Source organism: Amphiprion ocellaris, chromosome 2 (genome assembly GCF_022539595.1).
Source record: "Amphiprion ocellaris isolate individual 3 ecotype Okinawa chromosome 2, ASM2253959v1, whole genome shotgun sequence".
Lineage (NCBI taxonomy): Eukaryota > Metazoa > Chordata > Actinopteri > Pomacentridae > Amphiprion > Amphiprion ocellaris.
Window position 1 is genome coordinate 38,322,142 of NC_072767.1, and position 23,691 is coordinate 38,345,832.

Here is a 23,691-nt window from a genome sequence, read left to right on the forward strand (position 1 = left end):
CCCGACTCGGCCTGCTGCAGTCCACGGAGCAGACCGGAGGGGCCCCGAGGCCTCCAGCAGCACAGATGCACATAAGTAATGTGATTATATAAATATGTCAGCCCTGTCACCTTTTGCTTCATTAGGCTCTCGCCCAGCTCGACTGGTCACGGTGGGTGGAAGGAGGATGTTTCTCATGCACACACACTTCTAAATCACATTATTTATCAGGAGCATTTTTTTCCCCTGGAAATGTTTGGGGTTGTTAACTGGTGCACTTTGCTGTTGATATCCTCCACTGAAGCACGTCACCGGTGCATAAAAAGACACCGAGCTGCCCATCTTGGCCCCTAAATTGGAGGAAACCTTCGGGAACTTTGATTGGACATGGAAATCACATGATATCACCGATGAATCATGTCAGCGCTCTGACAAGAAAGCTCTGAAAGGTTACGTCGACTTCTGCGACACAACTGGCATGTAGATCTGAATGTATTGATAATGTCACAAAGCTTATAAACTGGTCTGAATTATTAGAAACTGCTGCACCAAATGGAAAAAAAGAAAATGTAACACTTCCTGCTGCAGCTGCCACCATATTTCTTCCCAGACTGCAGCAGGGCATCAGGTTCATAGCAATTATCAGTGATTAAAGCATGATCTTCTCAGGAGGTTGGGGTCAGAGATCAGGACCCAGCACAGTGGCGAGACACCCCATTGTCATGCATGATGTCTTTTGTCAATTGCAGCACCAGTTCTTGAAAAGGAAATGTTTTATCTGCGATATCTCCCACGCTCCTTGACAGGAAGGCAGAATTAAGCGAGAAACCTCAAGAATGCCATGGAAAAAAAGTAGATGATTTAATTATCTCCCACACACACAAAAAAAATAATAAAAGCAATTGGGTTACAACAACAAAAAAAAACAAAACTGCATACCATGCATTCAGAAAAATCTCAAAAAAGCAACATTTTCATATAAACTTCACAGTAAAATGATTTCAGAGCATTTGATTTCAATACACTATCTAAAAAAATACACACAGAATACAAGAAATGTACAGAATTACAGAATCTGCATCATTTCTGGATGACAAAAGTTATTTGAGGCGATGCATCATAAATAAATAAATAAAACACAGTGACTAGGACAGATTGAAAGAAGGCTGTGATTAAGCTGACATGTACATGGCTGAAAGACTATATATATATATATATATATATAAAAAAGCAGAAACTAAAAGCTGATGAAGCTAATTAAGACACTGCAACTTAAAACGTTGCTAATGAGTAGTGTTTAAAGACAACTGAAAAGTGTTCAGAGTGTTAATTATAACATATCAGATTCTATTTGTTCTAAATACGCATGAACAGGAAGGAGGGAGGCTTTAAAACAGACTAAAAATTCCTGAGCTCCCAGGCACTTCGGATAAAACAAGCAGAAGCTCTTAAGCGTTTGGCTTTCAGACACTAACACACAACCACAACTACAGCCATTCTCCATCACCTGCGTTACACGATCTGAGCTCCACTACGTCACTGCAGAATAAGAAATACAAACAGCAGAAAAGACAAGAAAAAAAAAAACATTTAGCACTCTTGAATCGGTTCTTTAAGGGCCACAAAAGGACCCTCACAAAAATACATTGTCTCATTACTCAGTCTCAAGTAAGAATACCCACCCTGGTACCATTAAATATCTCAAATGCAGCATTTAACAGAGTTCTATTGAGAACAAAACAGGGAACACTGGCATAGATACACGTGAACAGTTGCAGAGAAATGTTCTGCAAAAGTAGCTGGAAGATGACACTGAGGCCTGTATCACAAAGAGAGATCAGTGGGATGTTTCAGGTTTTATGATATCATGAAGCTGACTCACTTTTAGCCTAGCTAAGTTACCATGGAACGATATCATACAATTCTGTTGTCCAACAGAAAAGAAAAACAAAAACACTGGAAAACTGGAGTCATTGCTTCTATAGGATCCTGGCATGTTCTGAGCTCACAATAAAGTCAAGAAAGAAAGATTTCATATAAAACTTAAATCATATTGCTTACTTTGACAGATCAAAGGAAGGTTCCCAAACTGCAATTAATTGTCAACTATTGAATGAATCATCAAGTCTTTTGATGAGCAATTAATCAGTTTAAATCTTTGATTCCAGAATTACAAATTTTTACAGTTTTGTGACAGTAAGCTGAACATCTTTGGGGTTATGGACTAAACGAGATGTCTGACAACATCATCTTAGGCTTTAGGAAACACAATTTTTCACAGTTATCTGACAATTTAGAGGCAAAAGAATTAGTTAATCAAGAAAAGAATCAGCAGATTAACTGATTATGACAATATTCATTAATTGCAGCCCTACTGTGTTTTTAACAAACAGATCACTATTTTACCATCTAATTAATGATTATTATTGCTCTATATTAACTGAGTGCGCCGTCGCAATCACTATTTATCAGAGGGGAAGTAAAGTATTAGCTAAGTAAAGACAGACCTAATCCAGCCTTTAATGTGTTTGTTTTTTGTTCTATATCTGTACTTTCATTAACTGTGTGGTTCGATTAAAATGAGACTGACAGGCAACAAAATGTCACTTTTTTTGGACTCTTGAGTATGTTTGAAATGCTTTACTTAAAAAAGGGCCTACATTATAACTCCACACTCATCTAGTGCCTTAATTTCTCCTATTCATCCAGCTTTTATCTAACCGTTTCACTTTGCTCTGGGTTGTGTCATATTAAATATTCCAATCACAGTTGTTTTGATGATGAAAGTGAACATGAATGTGCTTGGATTAGCAAACCCACATTTAAAGGTAGAGTCAGTGATACTAATCAATTACAGTTTGTGCAAAATTCTGTCAAAATACAGCATCCTTTGAACCCGCTTAGGTGTATGTTGTGTGTTGAAAAAAATTGATATTCAAAATCTGGTATTGGCACTATAAAAGGAAAACAAAAAAAGTGGCTCGGAACGAACAGTATTCTAGCATGTTCCGTGCATGTTTTAGTTTGTGTACGTTCTTATTTTTGCACAGAAAAAGAGGCATTGAAAGGGACAGTAAATGCAGCATATGCTAACTAGCTAAATATACCAAACAGCTAAATATCAACTATGTTTCTTCAGAAGTAGCTTTGTGCTACAGGTTAATCCAAGACTGCCAGTCCAAACCTCAGTAAAGTTACCTAAAAGAGAGTGAATCAAACTAAGTTGAGCTGCTTTGTGATACAGGCCCAGTTCTCTCTTAATAATTGTGTCATTGACGCCAGTAACCTGCTGGTCTCAAAAGTCGACAACAAGGCCGTCAACATCGCAACAGACTGTGTCCAACATGGTCAGAATTCCTGTTGCATCCAGAAACCTGTCTGTAGTTGTGTGTTTTAATGAAATATCCCTGTTGCTGTCTGCAGGATCCTTTGGGACAGCGTAATGTTAGTGGAGAGCTGGAGTTGCATTGCATGTAGAGAAGTATGGCACTTCGTTATCCTCAGTTAGTTCTGCATGAGGTACTGGTGGAAGTAGATGCCGAACAGAGAGCTGATGACCTGGCAGGCAGCAACCCACCAGGTGAGGAAGGCGAAGAAACCTCGGAAGAAAAGGGGAGTGAGGACGGACCGGAGCGCTGAGAAGGTCTCTGACAGACGAGCTACTGTGGCCTGGATGTCCTCCTCCATGTCCTCCATCCCATCTTCATCATCATCAAGGCTACCAGGCAGGACAGGAGCTGCTGTGGGTATCACTAGCGCTGGTGTCACCCCAGGGGTCTCCTCAGCACTGTTAGCCCAGGAGAAGTCCCCTGCAAGAAACCATTTTCTTATTAGATTTCTTCAAACTTGCATTAGATTGATAATTTTGACTGACTATTACTTTCTCCACTTATAATAATAATCAAACAGTAGATTATATCAGCTGTTGCTAACTGTGAGCGAACAGAAGCATTGCTCTTTCACATCACTCTTGGACCACCAGTACATTCTGTTTTCATTGTTCACTTTAAAAGAAATCTCCTGATTACAGACTGTTATATAACCTCTTGTGCATCAAAATAATATTTTGTGCTGATTAAACTGACAATTTTGAACCATTATTTGGATGTCACAGAATATGAAAAATGTGTCATAAATGCTAGGGTGTTACAGCTGTTACTTCACTGGATCAGAGCCCTGAATATCAATCAGCAGTCAACATTTCATATCTTCTGCTGCTCAACTTGTGCTAAAGCTATAAAGAATGATTTAGGCTGGCTTCATTAATGTTAATTAATGCATTAGCTATGAAATCTGCATTGCGTCTGACTTCTCAATCTATTTATGAGGGGAGTAGGGATTTAAAGAGATTGGGTTTTTTTTAAATGTACTTTATGCAGGATTCAGATTCAGTAAAATCCTACAGAATGCCAAAACTATCATATAATTTGTACTAAAACCAGAAAGTAACACGTCAAGAGGCTGGTATAGACACGCTTATATGTTGGAAACATTTTTGGCCAGAAGCAGGAGCTACTTTCCAGTTGCCAAACACATTGACAAGCTGTCTGTCTCTTCCCTGCAGCTTCAACTAACCCTAACCCTTTAGTTTAGTTTATTTGTAAATGAAAAGGAGGACACAGTTTAATCTAATCCAAATATAAAGCACTAAACTGATGCGTTGCACCGAAATTATAGCTTTTGTAAATTTTCAACTCTTGTCCCTGGCTAACCTTAACATACAGAAAAAAAATACAGTACTACGATTGGCTGAAAAAGGCCATAGTTCTGGTTTGCCTTTAGCAAGCCCTTAAGTTTAGTTGTGAAAAATGTTATATATCAAAGTAAATTGATTTAGAATGGTATTATAATCACTGGAATTAATAGCCTGTTACAGAAAAGAACGATTGTCCAAATTCTATGCATCTAATTCTCAGCAGGAAAGTAAACAAAGTCCTTCAAGTCTACATTTGGATGACTGGGAAAAAGTTCAAACACCAAATTAAACGTGGATTTTTCCTTAAATTTTGTGTACTTGATAATAATGGTCGGGGCATTTTACTTACCAAGTGCTTTGAGTGCCAGTGTGGAGAACAGAATTAGAAGAACAGGGACCAGATACTGAAGAGTAACTACTGTCAGGTAGCAAAACACGCGTGTCACCTGAAAAAGAGCATATTAAGGTCAGTCCCAACAGGCAGTTTTTACTTTTATGCCAACTAGATAGTCAGCTAACTAATTCGGAATTTAAAAATTTAAATGACAATTTGCTTCTTCATTGTTCAAAGTTCTCCCTCAATATGAAACTGTCTCTGACCTTCCGTTGGATGTCAATTGCTGCAATACGTCCTGCCTCCCGCTTCATCTGCTCCACCCACTTCTGAGCCAGGTTCAGGTAGGCCTGCAGGTGGTAGCGGGTCAGTACCAGCCGCAGAACACACAGAACCACGATGATCCACAGACGCATGCTGTCAAACGCTGCACTGGACACTCTGCAAGAATAAGAGAGAGAGAGATCAGAAACTAGTCAGGTGGCCACTCTCTTCTATTTCTTTGATTGTTGTTTCTATCTTAGAATTTAGGTTACTTGGAGTAGATAAAGAGCAAATATGTATGAGCACTCACATTGTGACCGAAGTCTTTCCCAGAGGTGCACTGGCCAGGAAGTCTCTTGCAATAGGTTTCACCCACAAAATCAACACAATGATTGGAGATAGGAAACTCATGTGCAGCAAAATCCTGTCAGGTAACATCAGAAACACAACAGAGAAAGCTAAGCATCCTGTTAAAATTATAGAAGTTGTGTTTCTCCTGTCTCATGTAATGGTTCTTACTGGATGAGTGGGCGGTCTGAGTTCATCTGTACAGCGTCTAAATGAGTCTGAGCCAGTCGCAGTCCGGGGAAAGCAAGGAGAGCACCAATGTAAGCACAGACAGCAGCCAGACCGAGCTTCACCGTCAGCTTCGTCACTGGGATTCTGCAGACAAAACAAACAACCAGGATTTTAACATTCAGCATGCAGAATTTTCAAGTACAGTCTGTTCAGACCAGCTACTGCATTATCCTAAATAAAAGTAGTGTCACTGACTGCTAGATGCAATGTCAATCAAATTTAAAAATAAGCTAAATAAATCAGTATTTCAGTTATACACTGTTTTTGCATGGACAATTACTTACGACCAATCAGCGTAGCCCTGCTGCTTGGCAAAAACTTCCAAGTTGTCAAATAGGCTGGAAAATCCGGACTCTAAGCCAAACTCCAGGTAGTCCTCTCTGACCACCAGCACCAGCATGGCCACGAGCAGAGACAGAAAACCAAAGGCGAGGCAAACTGAGCGCTCGCCGCCCTCTTCAGAGCGGAAATAGTGGCTCATCAGAGTGTGAAGGGTCTTTCTGAGGGCTCTGGGTTAAGTGGAAGCAACTCATCCTGGCCAAGATATATTTTAGCAAGGACACTTTATTTTAAGCTCATTAACTAATTTTAAGACTCCAAAGGTTATACTTCAATGCACAAGTTCTATTTCCATAGAACTTTTTACTGCTAGCTCACACTGAGATTATAAAATAACGCACTGATGAAGACTTAACTCGATGCTTCACCACATTTGCTATTTAATCATGCAAAAAAGACAGACAAATGCAGCTTAAAAACGAGATAATTATGTTTTTTATGGATAGTTTTGACTGTTATTTCACAGTTAAAGGATACAGACTGAACAACACAGTTAAGACACACCAGATGGCTCCAATATTGACCTCTTTGCTGGCATCTACCACGCTGTAGTAACACTCAGTGAACAGGAAGACACCCATTGCATAAACAGCAAAATCTATAAGCCACTGGTACTCCAGGAAAAACCGCAGCACTGAGAAGGAGAGAAACAAAAAAAAAAAACAACTCTAAATTAAAAAGCAGATACTACTACTAGAATGTTGTCAAGCAGCAAAATATACTGAAAAATAACTGTACATGTATTGTGAGGTTAGTAGCTAACAGTTGACCTTACAGGACTGTTTGTACTCGCAAAAGGTGACTGATGTAGATAAAGGTGTGTTTGTTTTACCGAGAGCGTCCATTACGTTGACTGGAGCTTTCTCTAGGTGAAGGTCAATGTCTTTGGGCACAGTCAGAGGTTTGCTCTCTCCATTCTGTCTCCTACAAACAAACATAGAGGACCATATTGAGATACAGAAATCAGACGTACATTAGCAGCCATACTAGAATGGTTGTGTCTGTGGTTTTCATTAGTGAAGCTGAGCATTTCCAAAAGGAGGTGCAAATCTGCTCTATTATTGTGCTAAGATTCAGAAATTTAGAGAAAAATCTTCTTCTAATCTCCTACCTGTCTCTTCTGTTTAGTTTGGGCATCTGCTTTCCAGCCAGCGCACACAGCTCTCCTTCTGAAGGGTGTTTGAATCGGAACAAACTGGAAAGAACAACAGGCACATGTATGTAAAAAGTGCACAGGAAAGCAAGTGTGTAATGTGGCAAACTGACTGTAAAGGAGACAATACCTGCCATTGCAGAGGAGCCAGCGTGCAAAGGAGCAATGTGGAGCCATCCTCTGCATAATGCTGGCGGCCAGCAAGCTGACCACCAGCTGAACTCCCATCAGTGCCTGTCAGACAGAGGAAAACACACTCATGATTACAGTTTTTCTCAGTCGCTTTGGTTGATTTCTCAGAGCAGAATTGAAATTCTCAAAACTACTTCTTCAATCTTCACATCATTGTGTCACTTGTGACTGTCTTATCCACACAATGACATAATGATTTGTCATTCTAATGCCACTGACATGTTCGTTGACACAGATATTTACTTTTGAGAGATGAAATAAGGATTTTGAGCAAGAGACGGGCTTTTGCAGGTAATCCATGATGTTTTGCTATTTGTACGAATTGTTTTGAGAAATGCACTTACAGTTTTCCAAATGTCGAGGATGATCGAGAGTGAGAAAAACTAACTCTGAAGCCCCACAACTAGCACATGAGAACATAATGTATGAGTAGGTGGTGCAGCAGAGAGGGAAAGTTTAGAGACAAAGCAGTTTTGGCTACGAGTCTACAGGCTGTAGCAGAGGCTAAATCACATATCATGCTAAAAAAAAAAAAAAAGCTGAAAGCAGCAAGAGAGAAACTCCAGCACACTCAAACACACGATGCGTTGAAAGATCCTGGAAAATGAATGAAACTTAGCAAATGGCTATAGTGCTAAATTTAGCTAAACTCCACCACCTGTCAGCGCTGCAGCAGGCGTTAGCCAGCTAGCTGCCGTTAGCAACCTAGCTCTCTCAGTCCTCAGTAACGAGCTAAATGAACTTGACGGAGAGACACGCGAAGCACAGTGTTAGGTGTATTTGTACGAGGGTGTAAGTAAAGTTACCATGTCTTCTCGTAAAAGATGTGTTTAAAACCAGAGCAGCTGCCGGATCTTCTTCTTTACGTGTAGGAAAGTCTTGACAGCTGAACCCACTGACATGTGTAGCAGCTGAACGTCCCGGATGTAGTCGTGCGACGAGGTGCCTTCAGATGCTCCTCGAAAGCTCAGGAAATCCCAGCATTCATAATGACTGTCGCTGCTGCTTCAGGTGAACGTAGATGTCTTTTGAACATCGGGGTAGGGCACATTTACAGTTTTTCTCAGTCGCTTTGGTTCATTTCTCAGATTAGAATTGAAATTCTCAAAACTACTTCTTCAATCTCCACATCATTGTGTCACTTGTGCACATCAAAAAAGCAGTTTCTCATTTCTTTGAACAAGTTGCAAATGCATTGGTAAATCCATGCAAATGATTATGTACAATTCTCTGCTATTATCAGTTGCTTATGTCATGTTGATCTAAATGTATTCTAATGGGTCTCTGTTGAATAGTCTCACCCTCCACAACATTTAGGCATTAGTTCATTGCATCAGTCTTTAAATGCAAAATGGTTGAACAAGTTGTCATAATATGTCAAGGATATTTCTATACATGTCCATTAGACTTTTTTCGAAATCCGTCCTGAATTGGTAAATTGCTCCCAGGTGAATCTTGACTTTCTTTAACAAAGGGAAATGTGTGAAGGGTTAGAGTTTTCTGAAATCACTCAAAGACACAAGAGAAGATATTTGTGATGTGGATGAGAATTTGTGTCCCAGCAGACAGGAACGTCAGGAGGTGTAGGAAGACTGTAATGTAATTCCTACATCACTGCACGTATAGTTTTCCCTAAGGAGACTGTCCTATGTTCACATTTCTACTTTAGTTTTTTTGCTTTTTCTTTGTGCTATGCATCACTGTTTTCCTTTCTGTATCACAATAACATGGGCTGTCAACAAATTACAATACAAACAGTAAAAGCGTAAATGTGAATCTTGTCCAGTCTTTTGAAATCAATCTCCCACATAAACTAAGGTGTAACTTACAATTTACAATAACTGTCATCAAAACTTTAGCCATAGTTTACATCAGAACATCCCTCCAGAGAAAACTGTTATAATGACAACATGACTGAGTAATCTGACTGTCTGATCCACACAATTACACCAGGACTGGTCATTCTGATGCCACTGACATGTTCATTGATACGGATATTTACTTTTGAGAGATGAACTGAGGATTTTGAGCAAGAGATTTGCTTTTGCAGGTAATCCATGGTGTTTTGCTATTTGTACAAGTTGTTCTGAGAAATGCACTTACTGTTTTGCAAGTGTCGAGGATGACTCAAGAAATGTACCAAAGCGACTGAGAAAAACTGTAATTACGGGCATCATCCCTAGTGAATTTTGAGTATCACGCATTTCATATCCAGCATTATGCACCAGTTTGTACCTTTTCTGCTCATATGTAAGGTGGAAATGCCTTTATTTGTGTAAAGAAAAACACACAATGCAGGGTTTAATTCAATATAATGCAGTAAAGCTGTCATATATTTTGTATGGCTTTCAGTTATTAATTTTTCTGCAGATAATTTTTCATCATTTGTCTCACCCCTGCTTTTAATACACACACATAAGCATGGTTTACTATTCTACTCTCGTTTGTGTCTTTTGTCTGGCACCTGCCCATGTCAATGATAAATGAATTAATTTCAATTAATCGATAAACCCCACGGGCCACAACATTTTACGAAAAAAATAAAATAAGCCATGGGGCCAAAGCAGACCCTCTCCGGCCCCGCAAACAACCTCAGAAAGTGGAACAAGATACCACACATATTAAAAAAAAAGAAGTCACTCTGCTGGCCCACATACCACCTGTAAAATTATCTGAGGGGCCAAAGCAGGATCTGCATTGGCCCACATGCAATCTAAAGTGGACTCCATTTAGGATGGGATTCAGATACCACCACTTAGATAAGCCGAGGGGCTATCACACACTCTGAAGGAATTTTTTTAAAAATTTATTTTAGAATTTTTACTACTTCTAATTTTGATAATGAAGAAAAAAAATATTATGAAAATTTAAATCACTGTGAATATGACAATATAAAAGCAAATATCGATAAATTTGCTGTGTCAGTAAAATAAAGTAATGCCTTTTCTAATAAGGGCAGCTACTGTTGTAAACTTACATTTGTTTACATCTTTTAATTTTTTAAAACCGGAAACGGAAGTTGACCTTTGACACCGGCGTCAATTTGCCGTGACGCTGTGGAGCTAATCTGAAGCTAAACGTACCAACTTTTGTCTAGAAATGGACTTCTCGTGTCAGGGTAAGTATGTTAACAGACATGGCGTGAGTCTGAGTGAGTTAGTGTGTTTATTAAAGCTTCGTTTGGGTTCCTAATAACGGCACGTTAAAGGTTTACTACGGCACGCTAATGTTATCATAACTAACGGTGACTTTTCTGTAGTTTTGTATTAAGCTAGCTATAACTGACTGATTATTTGAGTAGTTCGCTTAAAATTTGACTAACCATTTGGCACAGTTTGAGTCTTGTCTAATAATGTCGATGTAACAGCGGACTTGTTGTTGTTGTTTAGTGTTAGCTAGCTAACTGCTAAATAGTTTGTGTTACAAGTCGGTGTAAGACTTGGAGGACTTATTCTTCATTCCAAACGTCGTCGTAATTGTCACGGTGTTTGTTTAAGCGCTTTGGAACAGATGTTCTGCCAAAAAGTGGTCAAAGGAACATCATTTTTATTACTGAGATCATAGAAAAGGTGTGCATTTTGTGAAACTTTAGAGATGAAACAGTTAATAGTGTGATTAAGCCTGACATTTAAGATGATTATAAACAATACTATAGTATTTTCCCCAATGTTTAGGATATGGTGTCTCTAATATTCTTTCTCAGCTGTAAATGATTTAATTTATGGATGCCTTATATGTATAAAAAAAATAACCTCTTTTGCATTACAGTCACAATGTAGGGGCTGTACTCACAATTTGGCAAATGTAAAGCTGCATTACATGAGTTGAACAGGTCCCTTTAAGCTATTTCAGTAGGTAAAAACAACTGGATCGGTCATAATCAAGACCACAGAGCAGGTAGGATGTAGCAGTGGCAAAATGATATCTCTTCCAACAGACTGCAGTCACGGTTTGGCAGGGGATCACTTTATGAAGGCTCTTTGAAGGCTAATTTCTACCACAGGTATAGTGAATCTGCTCCGGTAACCATTACTGTTGTGTAGACAAGTACACTGTCTGGATTAATGTGTATTGGGGCGGCATGGCTCAGTGGGTAGAGTGGCCGTCTGGAGGGTTACCGGTTCGATCCTCGCCTGGAGAGCTCATGTCACACCGAACCCCTAACTGCTCCTGGTGGGTCGTGGTTAGCGCCTTGCATGGCAGCTTCCGCCATCAGTGTGTGAATGTGTGTGTGAATGGGTGAATGTGATGTATAACGTAAAGCGCTTTGGGTATCGTTTCCGGTATAGTAAAGCGCTATATAAATACAGACCATATACCATTTACACACTGCTGTTGTATATATGAAGTGGTCTTACAATTGTAAAAGATTTAGCTTTTTGCTCCTGCCACCTTTCAGGCAATGCAATTCTGATCTATTGGACAGCGGTAGTAGAGATGACAGGAAACAGTGCAAGAGGAAGGAATGATGTGCTGCAAAGGACCCAAACTGGAATTGAACATCAATCACTGCATTAATATGTGTTAAATGTTCTGCCTGGCAAGTCACTTGGGAATCCCAGCTGTTCATGTTTTGGAGTGTAGACTTAACCATTTCATTGTGTTTAATGTGTGCCTTGAAAATTGTGAAAGAGTTCATGTCTGAGATGATTTTGTCTTTCAGTGAGGATGTGCTACATAGCCTCCTGTCTTTTATTTTTCTTTCTTACAAGTCTACCAGCTGCTGTACTTGACACAGACCTTGTCAACTTCTTTGAAGTCCTATGAGTCAACTTTTCTGATCAGATTTCAGTCTTGTCAGGGATTAAAAGTGGTAAGATGCTGTGCAGTTCGGTGTATGTGAATTTAACCACAGACAGCTTTAGAATCTCTTTTTGTAGGTGTTCTGTAGCTGCTTTATATTCAGATGTTGTATCCAATTGCTGACTCTAAGCAGTGTATAAATCTAGGCTTTACATAAGCTTTCAGCTTCATTCCAGTCACAGCCATTCAAGTCTCTTTCTTCAGTTTGTTTTTGGACTTTTCAGAATTTGATCACGTTAAAATAAAGCTTTTTTTGTTCATGTTATATATGTATTTTAGATTTATTGTATTCCTTATAGAGACTTTGCTTTAACCAGCAGATTGCTTCCCTCTTGTGTTGCTTTGTCCGCCTACCTCCAGAGTGCTCCGAGGTCCACAGGTTGTGGTGGAGCATTGCAGTTGTTTATAAGAACCACCTCAGTTATGTCCCTTTTAATGCTCAATCATTTACAATAATAGAAATAGAAACTTGAGCATATTCTTATTATTCCTATAACTTACCCATGCAGTTATTAAACAAGAAACATTTATTTGGCTTCCTCCTCATTATGTTTCAGCTAGAGAACACAGTGCTGCCAACTGTGCAGGAATCTTAGATGTCCAGCAAAGTTATTTGTCTACATCAATGTCAGTGCTCAGCTTTGGTGAGTACATTTAATTGATAGTCTTTAGAACAAGTACTGCCCTTAAATTTTTGTTTATATTTCTTTTTCAGTGCTGTAGAATATCATCCCCATTATCTGCATTTATTTCACTCTTCACAATTAACATACGTACAGAGATGCCTCCATTCAAGCAGTCAAACTATCACCACACATTTGCACAACACCAAGTTCAATGATGCAACATCTTGTCTTCTATAACTACAAAATTTGGTCCATTGAACTTTTCATGCAAACACTGGAACAATTTGTGCTTTTTTTATTTGTAAAAATGTGTTTTTGCTTTGATATTTACTTTGATAATTGTTGGCTATTTCATTGATTTGTACTTCATCTATGATTATTTGCCAAGTTTGTCGCAGTTTTTCCTGTAAAAAATGTTATTGTGTGATTGTGTGAGTGGAAGCATCCAGAGATAAAACAAATAGGTATGGTTACTGTTTCTATCTTTCTTCCTGATTATCTTATAAATGAGATGTCTAAACTATATTAGAATGCTGGTTTCTTCTATATCCAGCTTTTTGAAGTTCAGTTTACCAATAGAATGATTATGGTTTATCTCTTTGTGTAGGAGCCACGCTCAAGCATTGCATCAGACTAACTTTCTTGCTTTACTTCTGTTTTGTGGCTGCAGAGAGGATTGTGCTGGATTGTTCACAGTGAAAATCTGATGAGCAGCATAAGAGGCCTTCAGCTGAACCGGTGACAACACACACTTTAAGGTTCCGTTTCTTAGCGTCACGTTAGACTGTCCCATGTTGAATACCCTCTTCTGTCAAGTCTGGACTCTGTGACTAATTTGTCTTGATCAGTCAGTGCAAGTGGCTATTTTTTTCCAAATTTATTCGTCCCTTCATAAATAAGGACACATGCTAGGATCTCCACACTGCTTTGAGTGCATTGGACAACTAACCAGATCAGTTTGGCTTTCAGAGAGAATGTCTAACTTCAAAACATGTTTTTGCAGTTACAATTTACTGTTTGTTTACAATGAACATTTTTTTTTTTTTTTTTTTACCGTAAGCAGGTGTTAGCTGTGAAATCTATGCCATAATGCTCTATGTTTTGTACTGTATATTGTGCAGGAAAATTCTAGCAACTACAGCTGTTGGTAAGTTACTGTAAATTTTAATTTTGCAATAATATACCATAATATATCATACATTTGTACTGTGTTTATCACAGTCTGTGTATTTAAGTTTACAGTCTATATCTGTTGTTTTAAAATAATTAGATTTAAGAATTTAAACAGGTTTATGTTTCTGCTGTTATTTTTCAGCAATTTGCAATAAACAGGTTAGTGTATGTATTTTATACATTTTTTTTCTTTACAGTTAATGTCTTGCAACCACAGCTGCAGCTATTTTGCTGTAAATTTCACAGATTTTTTATTTATATATTTGCAAATACAGATTTCTCATTTGGACGCATTGTGTATTGACAGTTTTAGCTTTTTGTTTATTTATAAATAATTTTATGTTTAACTAGTAAATTCAAGCTTTCATATTGTGACTTTACTAGTTATCTGTACTTTCACAAAATGAGGGCAATCTGTAAAGTAAAAATGATCTACCGCTTTTTTTGTCTCTAATATACAGATTTTTAAAATTACAACAAATATCTGTAAAATAATCATATTTTTGCTGACTTAATTACAGTAACAAATATAGATAGTGATGTGAACAATATTGACAGTTTTGGCCTGTTTTCTCGTTTTGTTTTACAGTTAGCTAGTAAATGAATACTTTCTCACTGCGAAAGTTTTCTACACTAGTTATTGGCTGTAATTTAACCAAACATTGACAATCTGTAGAATAATAATAAGTTGTTCACAAACTTTCATTTTTTACAGGATATTTTTACAGTTAAACAAACTAAATGTATATTTTAAACATCCTGGGCAGACATTTATCAGTTAAAACACATCTGTTATATGCAAAGCATGGAAATGTTTAAAATATGTAATAAGGATACCAGTAAAGCAGTTTTAATTTACCAACATGCTTCCACTCTTCATCTCCAATTAAAATGTAAAATTTTATCCATCTTAGTTCCTTGTTCTTCCTCGGTACCCCTGAATGCCTCTGTGTGATCCCACTAATGATAATCTCCTGCTTTCATGCTTCCACCATCATGTATCTTAACATTTCATTGGAAGAAAACAAACATTATGCAAATTGTGAAGCTTAAAGTCTCAGATATGCTTCTCTTACTCTCTGCTTTGGCATTAAAACACTGAACACCAGGGACGAGTCCAAAAAAAAGGAGTGCACACATTTTGATGTAATCGTGTATTAAAGCATTATTTTTCCATTTTGACAGATAAAAATAAGAAACACTTGGTTATCTTTACACCGGCTGACAAATCTTTGTGATTTGTTAATGTATTAACATGATCTTTGTGTCTCAGATTACAGCGAAGCCATGAGGTGTCTGGGGAATGATGCAGTGTGAGGACAGACAGCTCTGAGTGCTTCGATGCATCCTTCATTTGTGCTACGCTTGGTCACTCAGGGTACCGGTGATTGTCCACACACACTCAGCGGCCTGTACATGCATTATAATATCAGCTCATCCTCTGTAAAAGCAGAGGCCTCGTGCCCCCCAACGGTGCAAAGTATTTCCAGCAGCTTATAACGATCTCTCACCGCAAACCATTCATGGCATTCAAATATGTGTTTACAATGTGTGTCCGTGTTATTTGGGTGGTCTCGTGAAGTTGATTGCATTCCCCACTTTCTGCTAATTGGTGGCACCCCTTCTGCTGAAAATGTGTCTGATCTTTTGCCCCATGAATTTGCGCGCGAGAGCATGACATTTCAATAAGGGGCTGCAGATCTGATCAAATAGAGTTTTTGTGCGACGAAGCAGCGGCAGCATCTCCGATGGGCGAAACATCTGTAAACATAAATCACGTGAAATTAGTTGTTCGGCTCGATATCAGCCTCTGCGTTTGATCTTTGTGAGGCATCGATGCAACTCCAGACTGCACCTTGAAGCAATTGGTTTGTGGGATTGTGGGGAAATGGAGCGATCAGGTTGTAATTAGAATTTGAGTTTTGCATATCAATATTTTAAGAAATAACTGTCTGTTTCTCTATCTCTTGCTCCTTTCCCTCGCTTGCTGTAATTTGTAACCTTTTTGCATGTGGATATCTGCTATAGCTTCATCCTCTCATGTGCTTTTCTAATGGAAGCATTTGCCTTTGATTGCAAACAAACGGATGCAGAAATGACTGAAATATTCTGCACATTTGCCCATCATCTCCCACGTTAAAACGTCAGTCAGCACCGAGAGAAGAAACGTCTCTGTCTGGGTCTGGAAAAACACTTCCATCATTATCATCTCTGACACAAATGCTAATCCCTCTGCATGTTAGCCATCTGTGGCTGAAGTGCTGGGGCAGAAATTACTGAGGAAAATGGACACAAATAAAATGCTAATTCACTACGGGCTACAAGTGGCTCGCCTCCCTTTTGCACAGCTTGGGGGGCCTCTCGGTTCCCACACCACTTCCCTGTGTTTCTCCCAGGGTACTGCTGGGATACCGGCGGCTGCTTCTGAGCCCACAGCAGGGACGCAGGCCTCCCATTGGCTCGTCTTTGTTCGCCCTCATGCATGCCATTCATCGGCTGATTTGAATATATGCAAATGTTGCAATGGTGCCTCGTCAAAGGAAACTCCCCCCTTGTTTTTATCCCCCCTCTCCTCTTCTCGTCTCCCTTCATTTTCCCCGCTCTTTTCCCCTTTTTGTCTCTTCCCTAACTGCTGCCTCCTCTGCAGTGTGTTGGGTGGAGGGTTAAAGCTGTGGGAACCAGCTATGGAGGGCCAGATCTGCTTTGTCACAGGGATTTATTTAAAAGAGGAGCGAGACTCATGACTGTTAATTACCAGACTCGTGTATCATAAGGAGGATTGTAGAAAAGAACACAGAAAGAGTCTACGAAGGCGATGCGTAAAAGGATCTTCCTGTGCTGTACACAAATGAGATACAGTCAGATGCTTCTGTTTTTGCTTCTCAGCAAACAAATTGCATGTTCATCATGTTGGAAGTCTTTCTGGTTACATTCCACTCACAGTAAGACTTTAATGTACTGTAACAGCTGAAGGTTTCTACTGTAGAAATGCCAAAACTCACATTTTTGCATCACTTATCCCAAATTTGTGGCTTCAAGTATTTAGAAAGCTTGGTTTCATGTAGGTCTTTTTTTCCAAATCAGGAAAAAACACATTTTTTGCTAATAACATGAACAATTTGCTCTGTTCTTCAATGTGACTGCCTGCACAAGACACTGAAAATTAGGCAGCTAAATAGAATTTCAGGCATTATTTATGACTTGCATGTCTGAATGTCTACTCTGTTTATCAGGTAACAAAAGCATTCAATAAATCCCACTTCTTGCATTGAAATCATGAATATTTGCACATGATGTCAAATCTGCAGATGCATCCTTCCTCTGTGCACCACAATAGAGGTACATTTCTCCCATAAATTGGTTTATTATGCACAAGCTGCACACCTATTGTGTCTGTACAATGCATGTGGCCTCATATATGTACTGTATCCACTGACTATATGTGCTCGTTTGTTTTCCAGATTAGGTTGATGTGCATTAAGCTGCTCCTCTGGTTCGTCCTCACACAGTTTCTGGATTTGGGAGACATGACTGATTACACACTTCGACTGTAATTACGTAAATGCACAATGCTAATTCTGTTTCACTGGGTGCTTGTGTTTCTGGTGGCATAGATGATCCCATGGATCATCCACTGGCACAGATGGCTACGAGGGCGCACAAGGGATACGCAAACACAATTTGGCGCATCAGACTGTATTTTTACATTATTGTCTTTCACTTCTGTGTACAACAAGAACAAATATATTAAATGACACTACATGTGTTTATTATTAGCCTTCTTGTAGCTACTTTTTAAAATACGTTTTCCCCCATTTTAATCAGATCTGCACTTATATCTTCTTGATATAATAAAGCAAATATGATATTGGATTTTACCTCGTGTTTTGAATCATGAAAAAAGAATAACTGTTTTGTCAGCCCTGCAGGTAGAAAAGGAACCCTGTCCATCTAAGAAGGCCTCTAACTCCAAAATGTATTTGAGGAAGTATTACTTGCTTTTTAGATAAATATATGCTTTGGTGAACCTCTGATGCACGTGTAAATGCGCACACTTTCCTCCGTTTGGCTATATTGCAATAAAACCGCATCATTAAAGTGAGCTCACTAAATGTGATACATTCGAATTGATCGTCTGCTCAGCGCATTCCGGCAGATTCCACGTTTCTAAATGAATCTGAAGGCCTCTTCGCCTCCCCCAGTCTTCTGTGCATTCACATGTTCTGAATGGCTCCGGCGCTGCGCTTGAACTTGACCGACGGGAGCTGCCTGGGAAAAGAGGCGCGACTTTGGCCCTTTGCTCCCCTCTTTTATGGAGCGGAGGCTGCCAGGACTGATGTCAGCGCTCATTAGCATAAACTTCAGCCTGTTCCCAATTAAACCAGGAAAGCAGGAAGACCATCAGTCTGTTTGCACATGGCGGGGAATGGACCAACATCTCCTCCTCCTCCACGGGCTGAGGACCAGAAGCAGCTGCTGAAATGTGAGTTTTTGGAGCTGTTGTAGAGTTTAAAGAATATTTTGTGGCATTAAATTTAATTCTTTTCTAATTGAAAACAAACGTAACAGTAGATTTTTACATTTTTTTTGCTACTGCTTCCTCTTCTTGAAAATGAGACTTGTTGGTTTGCAGTTTTTCTCTTGCCTCCACCTGTAGATGTTTGAAATTTGCTGCACTGCTTCCAGCATCTTTATTGGAGCTGTCTGAGATCTTACCTCCTGTAACTCCACTGATGATTTCTGCTGAATGCATCTGCAGCACACTTGGTTGTGTGTGGTCATGTCATATCGCTTAATGCAGGAAGCTATTACTGCCACTCACACAGTTGCTGCCAAGCTGAATATTCAATTCTCTCTTGCAGGTGCAAATTTACTATTAAGGTAAAACAAAGCGTTTATTGTGATATTTGCTTCCATTTGGTATAAATCTCCAAGCATGAGGAATACTTTTTAGTCTCCTGTAACCATCATTTTGGTGCTGAAGCAGCATTTGATTAAGAAAACCAATTGGATTTTCTTATAAATGTATCAACAGATGTATAATGTTGCAAAAAAAATCCTTTCAGATGAGAGTTGCATTAGTGCAGTACTCAAATATTTTTTTTTTAATTTCTTTGCACTTGAATCAAGGTGAGCATGAACCACAATTATTTTAAACCAATCAAATTTATCTGAATAATTCCGATTTGTGAAATAGCTCCCCAATATATCTCTTTTTGTGTTATATATTTATTTAAATAGGACTATTTTAAGTGGTTCATAATAGGGCCTGAGAGCAGCACAGCTCTCCACCATCACACACACACACACACACAAAAAAAAACCAACTTATTACAATTAACTGCAGCACTTAGGTGCTAATCTGGGGGCTTGACAGAGCAAAGGACAAACATTGGCTCCCTGTTGGTCTTCATGTGTGACCTCTGACATCTTCATGTCCTCGTGTCAGGTCAGGCCTCTATGAAGAGCAGCCATTACAATTCCCAGAAGTGGCCACTTGAATTGGTCAGTTATTAACAATTGAACCCCAGAGTGGTCATGCATGATGACAGAACAGCCTCATGAATCTGACAGAAACTAATGATTTTAGAGTGAAAGTGCATGCACTTAGGAAAATTTCATAGTTTTGTATTCATTTGTAGCATTTATTGTCTCCTCATAAAATAATTATAAGTCAGACAAAAAGGAAATCTTTTCTGGTAACATTTTACAACCTGTATGTCAGAAATATAAGATTCTTGGGAGAAAAAAAGTTTTTTTTTTCTCCAAAAGTAATAAAAATTGGCAATTTTCTAAGTGACACTATATGCACCAAACATTACTGCTCAATTATTAGAATTAGAATCAATTATTATTAGATCAGTTATTATTTTATTTATTCAGTAAATAAATTTAGCATCTTGTGAAGTCTTTACAGATTTAGTTCGTGCAAGCAGGTTTCTTTTTTTTAATAACAGGAACTTCAACCTTCTTAACCTAGAAATTATGTCCTTTTAATCCAGTAACTAAAAATCTATTTTCTCTTATTTAAGTACGTGTATTAGCTTGAACTACACATTTCAATGTCCTTAAAGACGAAATCATTCTTTTATTTCTTATTTCCATTGCATTTGCTTCAAAATAGGGCATTTATGCCACATTACTGTACCCAGCAATTTTCGCAGGAGTTTTATTTTTCTGTTTCTAGTTAAAATTAATCTTATTCTTTTTATTACTAGATTCATGTGGTAAAAATGTTAATTCATTTATCCATGATCCAGAGGTGTTAAATTACATATTTAAAGGTTAAATAAATGTGAAATTGCACTAAGATTAGACCGCACATTTACAGATGAAAGAAGATTTTGATAATAACTCAAAATCAAATTTGACGATTTTTTTTTAAAAAACCTAAAAATCAGCTCAACATGATTTAAGTTTAGAACATTAATATTAATGCAGTTTGGGAACCTCTGAGAAATCTATTCAGGATCTCCTGTATTTCTGTCACAAAAATGGCTGCTACAAACATAAAACACACAAATACAAGCAGATAAAATACCCAACAGCTGCTTCGCTATTTCTATAAAACACAATGATAATTCTGCACATTTTAGATGTGATTTTCCAGCTTTGTTGATGCATCTTTAAAAAGCTGATGAATTCAGGTAATGCTGCTAAAAAAAATCACACTATTTTTACTCTCTTATTTCAGTGCATATAGTCTGTATGTCAGTAGATATTTTACGAATTGTATTTTACGCGCAGTAATATCGTTATTTCGCCAAAGCTGAGCAGAATGAAATTAATGAAATGCCCTCTATTCTGCATCATGAGAATGCAGCCCTATTGGGGTTATAATTTAACGCAAAAACCTCAGCAAATTAGGATTTTGATTCCTTAAAATTTTGATCAATCTCTGTTACAGCGACTTATAGTCTCCAAACGTGCTCCAACTTCATGCGCATTTCTTACAGTTTGAACACATCCAGAAAGCATCATACCCGTCAGTTCCTCCATCAGATGCTCGCTGACTTTATCTGCGGCTCTGCAGAGTTTTAATACGTTCTGCTGCATCGACTTAGAGCCTGTATTTCCATTACAATCCTGTCAGGAGGTTATGTGCCGTTTTATGCAGTTTGCAGTGTGTTGTGGATTTAGGCCAGAGACGTGCAGGCCCGAGCTGCAGTGCTGCTTTACTGCCGATAGGTGTCGCTGTTTATCTCCAGTGGTCTGTGCAATTTAGCAAAGTTGTCTGGACGTGCAGGCCTGCTGAAGGCCCGCAGTGATGAGATTATACAGTTTGGAGTAAATATGCATATGCATGCAGAGAAAACTTTAATTTATTCAGAGCTCAACTAAGAAGCACCGGATTGGTCATTTAAATCTTGACCTCAATGGGCACAACTGTGGCCCAGAAGATAAAATATAAATATAGATGTAAAGAGATACAATACTCTTTATTCTGTGCTTTTATTTTCTAGGTTGATCTGTGTTAACTCTGCTTTTTTTTTACATCTAGAATTCTGTAAATAGGGAAATAACTCTTCAGGTCTTTTCCATGTACCAGATAACTTTCTACACTGTAAGAAATAATACCATTACTGCTCCTCATACCTTTACTACTAACAATAATATTATTAATTATTATTATAATACTTTCTTGGACTGTCCTAAAGCTTTGACCTATTTAATCTGATTTGTTGAATTCATGTTTTTTTAACAATCAAATTTTCCACTAGTCAGATTTTGAGCTTCTAAGTGACAAAGACTGTTTTTAATTTACCTTTTTTTTAATGGCCCATTGTAATGTTCAATAAATTCTGTTTTACCATTTGGAATCTGGATGCACAGACAGAAAAATATCATTTTATTCAGGTATCAAAATTGCTTTTAAAACAGAGCAAATGTCACATTTTGTCTCTGAAATAATTCTAAAAGCTGAAGATGTGCATAAATCAATGCAGTCCTTAAACAGCGCCAAAGCACAAATCAGTCTTGTGAGCCTCCTTGTGCTAACCGTGGATTTCTCACACAGGCGTATCGGATAACACATTTGGAATAATCTACCGTGGCGCCTGACGTCAGCACGCACGCAGTCACGTTCATTACAGGGAGCTGGTTTTGTACCACTCAACGTTGACGCTCCTCTGCAGGTAAATAAATGCACCTGCAGTCTGAGTTTGTGTTTTTGCGGAGTGAATTCAGTAGCTTTTTTTGTCCTACTCTGAGGTCATTTGACATTTGGCACACGCGTGCCCACCGTGCGCTCCGTTACGCACGGAGAGGGAATGAGACGTCGCGCCACGTAAAGCAACGTGACCCACTGGAGCTCCGGGGAAGCGATCAGCTTCTCCTGTTGTGGCTGCGGCAACATCACCGCACGTTGCTGCTGCGTGCTCCGCTTTTATCGCTTCATCCTTTTTGCAAATCGCTTCTCTTTTTACGCATTAGTCCTGCAGCCGCCCTGTGAACGCATGGAATCTACAATGTGTAAATGCGCAGCCGTTGCTGCCGCTTCACGCCTCGATCTTGGCTCGGTCTTTCCGCAAGACGTTGACACAGGTGCCTCAGTCGAACAGGGTGCAGGTGTGGAGAGATCACTGCTCAGTCGAGGCGGCTTCACTGCCCCAAAACTGATTTTCTGTCCAGTGCCATCTGGACTTTGTCTGTGCAGCGGACTGTGAGGAGACGAAAGGGGGAAGGATGGACTAAGAAGGGGGGACGGAGAGAGAGGGAGAGAGAGTGCAGGCATCTTCTTTATGCCACATAAAGCCTTCTGCCAAGCAAGGAAGCGCCCTCGACTTGCCTCCTGTGTTGAGCTTTTTCAGGCATTTGTCCCCCTGGTAAAGCCAAGTTTTTTGGGGGTTCTGCTGCATCTGTCTCCCAACGGTCCTCTCTGGTTCCTTCCTCCACCCCTTTCTGCGCTCTCCCACCACGCAGGCTGGACGTGGCTCAACACGTCTATCAAATGCTGGATGCAACTAAAGAGAGAGAAAGAGAAAGAGAAAGAAGGAGCCGGCATTCAAGCAGAACAATGGAGTTCACAATGGTCAATGAAGAATGTTTGGGTTTCTGTACACGTCGTGCGTAGCAGCCGGTATGTGAGCATGAGGGTGAGGGTGAGAGAAAGAGAGAGAGGGAGAGTGAGGGTGAGAGAGAAAGAGAGAGAGAGAGAGGAGGGGACCGGCGACGCAGCAGCTCCGCGCATACTGTCATCCGAGGCGCATGAGGAGATGTTGGGGAAGCGGGAGGAGCAGCAGCAGCAGGAGGATGCTGGCAGCAGAATCGCCTCGGCCTTGGCAAAAGTAACACCGCTATGTGTGTGCGTAATTTACCACCCGCAAATTAACACACTTTTTAGCGGGTTGGATCAACGCAGTGTGCAGGTTCAATCTTTGTTTTTTTTCTCCCTGGACTTTGGGCTCTTCTAGTTTGGTCACACTTGAGAGATGACTGGTAGAAACTTGTCTTTTTTTTTGGTACTGAAAGGACTTGAACCGGAGATGCGGGATTTACGCAAAGTTTGTGGCTTGTAAGTATGTGTTTTTAACGTATATAATTCATTTAAGGT

At 39.2% G+C, this 23,691-nt stretch overlaps 2 protein-coding genes across 6 annotated transcripts in view; one reads left to right on the plus strand and one right to left on the minus strand.

Moving 5' to 3' along the window:
• Positions 1 to 816: 816 nt before the first annotated feature.
• On the minus strand, positions 817 to 8,487 carry tmem161a (transmembrane protein 161A). The gene is made up of 11 exons (XM_023273532.3): positions 8,343 to 8,487; positions 7,475 to 7,578; positions 7,303 to 7,386; positions 7,024 to 7,115; positions 6,669 to 6,825; positions 6,137 to 6,352; positions 5,793 to 5,936; positions 5,584 to 5,697; positions 5,276 to 5,450; positions 5,025 to 5,121; positions 817 to 3,788 (listed from the first exon to the last, which is right to left on the minus strand). The coding sequence occupies exons 1-11, from the start codon at positions 8,343 to 8,345 to the stop codon at positions 3,484 to 3,486; spliced, it is 1,491 nt and encodes a 496-aa protein (XP_023129300.1). The 5' UTR covers positions 8,346 to 8,487; the 3' UTR covers positions 817 to 3,483.
• Positions 8,488 to 18,497: 10,010 nt separating this feature from the next.
• The window catches only part of LOC118470501 (uncharacterized), a 43,702-nt gene continuing 38,508 nt past the window's right edge, over positions 18,498 to 23,691 (plus strand). The window contains exon 1 of one of the 5 annotated variants that reach the window (XR_008604156.1): positions 18,498 to 18,621. Coding sequence is in view for 4 of the 5 variants with exons in the window: in XM_055017922.1 (XP_054873897.1) it covers positions 22,880 to 23,217 (338 nt within the window). In the remaining variant the exon portion in view is untranslated. The other 4 variants (XM_055017922.1, XM_055017919.1, XM_055017927.1 and 1 more) reach the window with 4 other exon arrangements.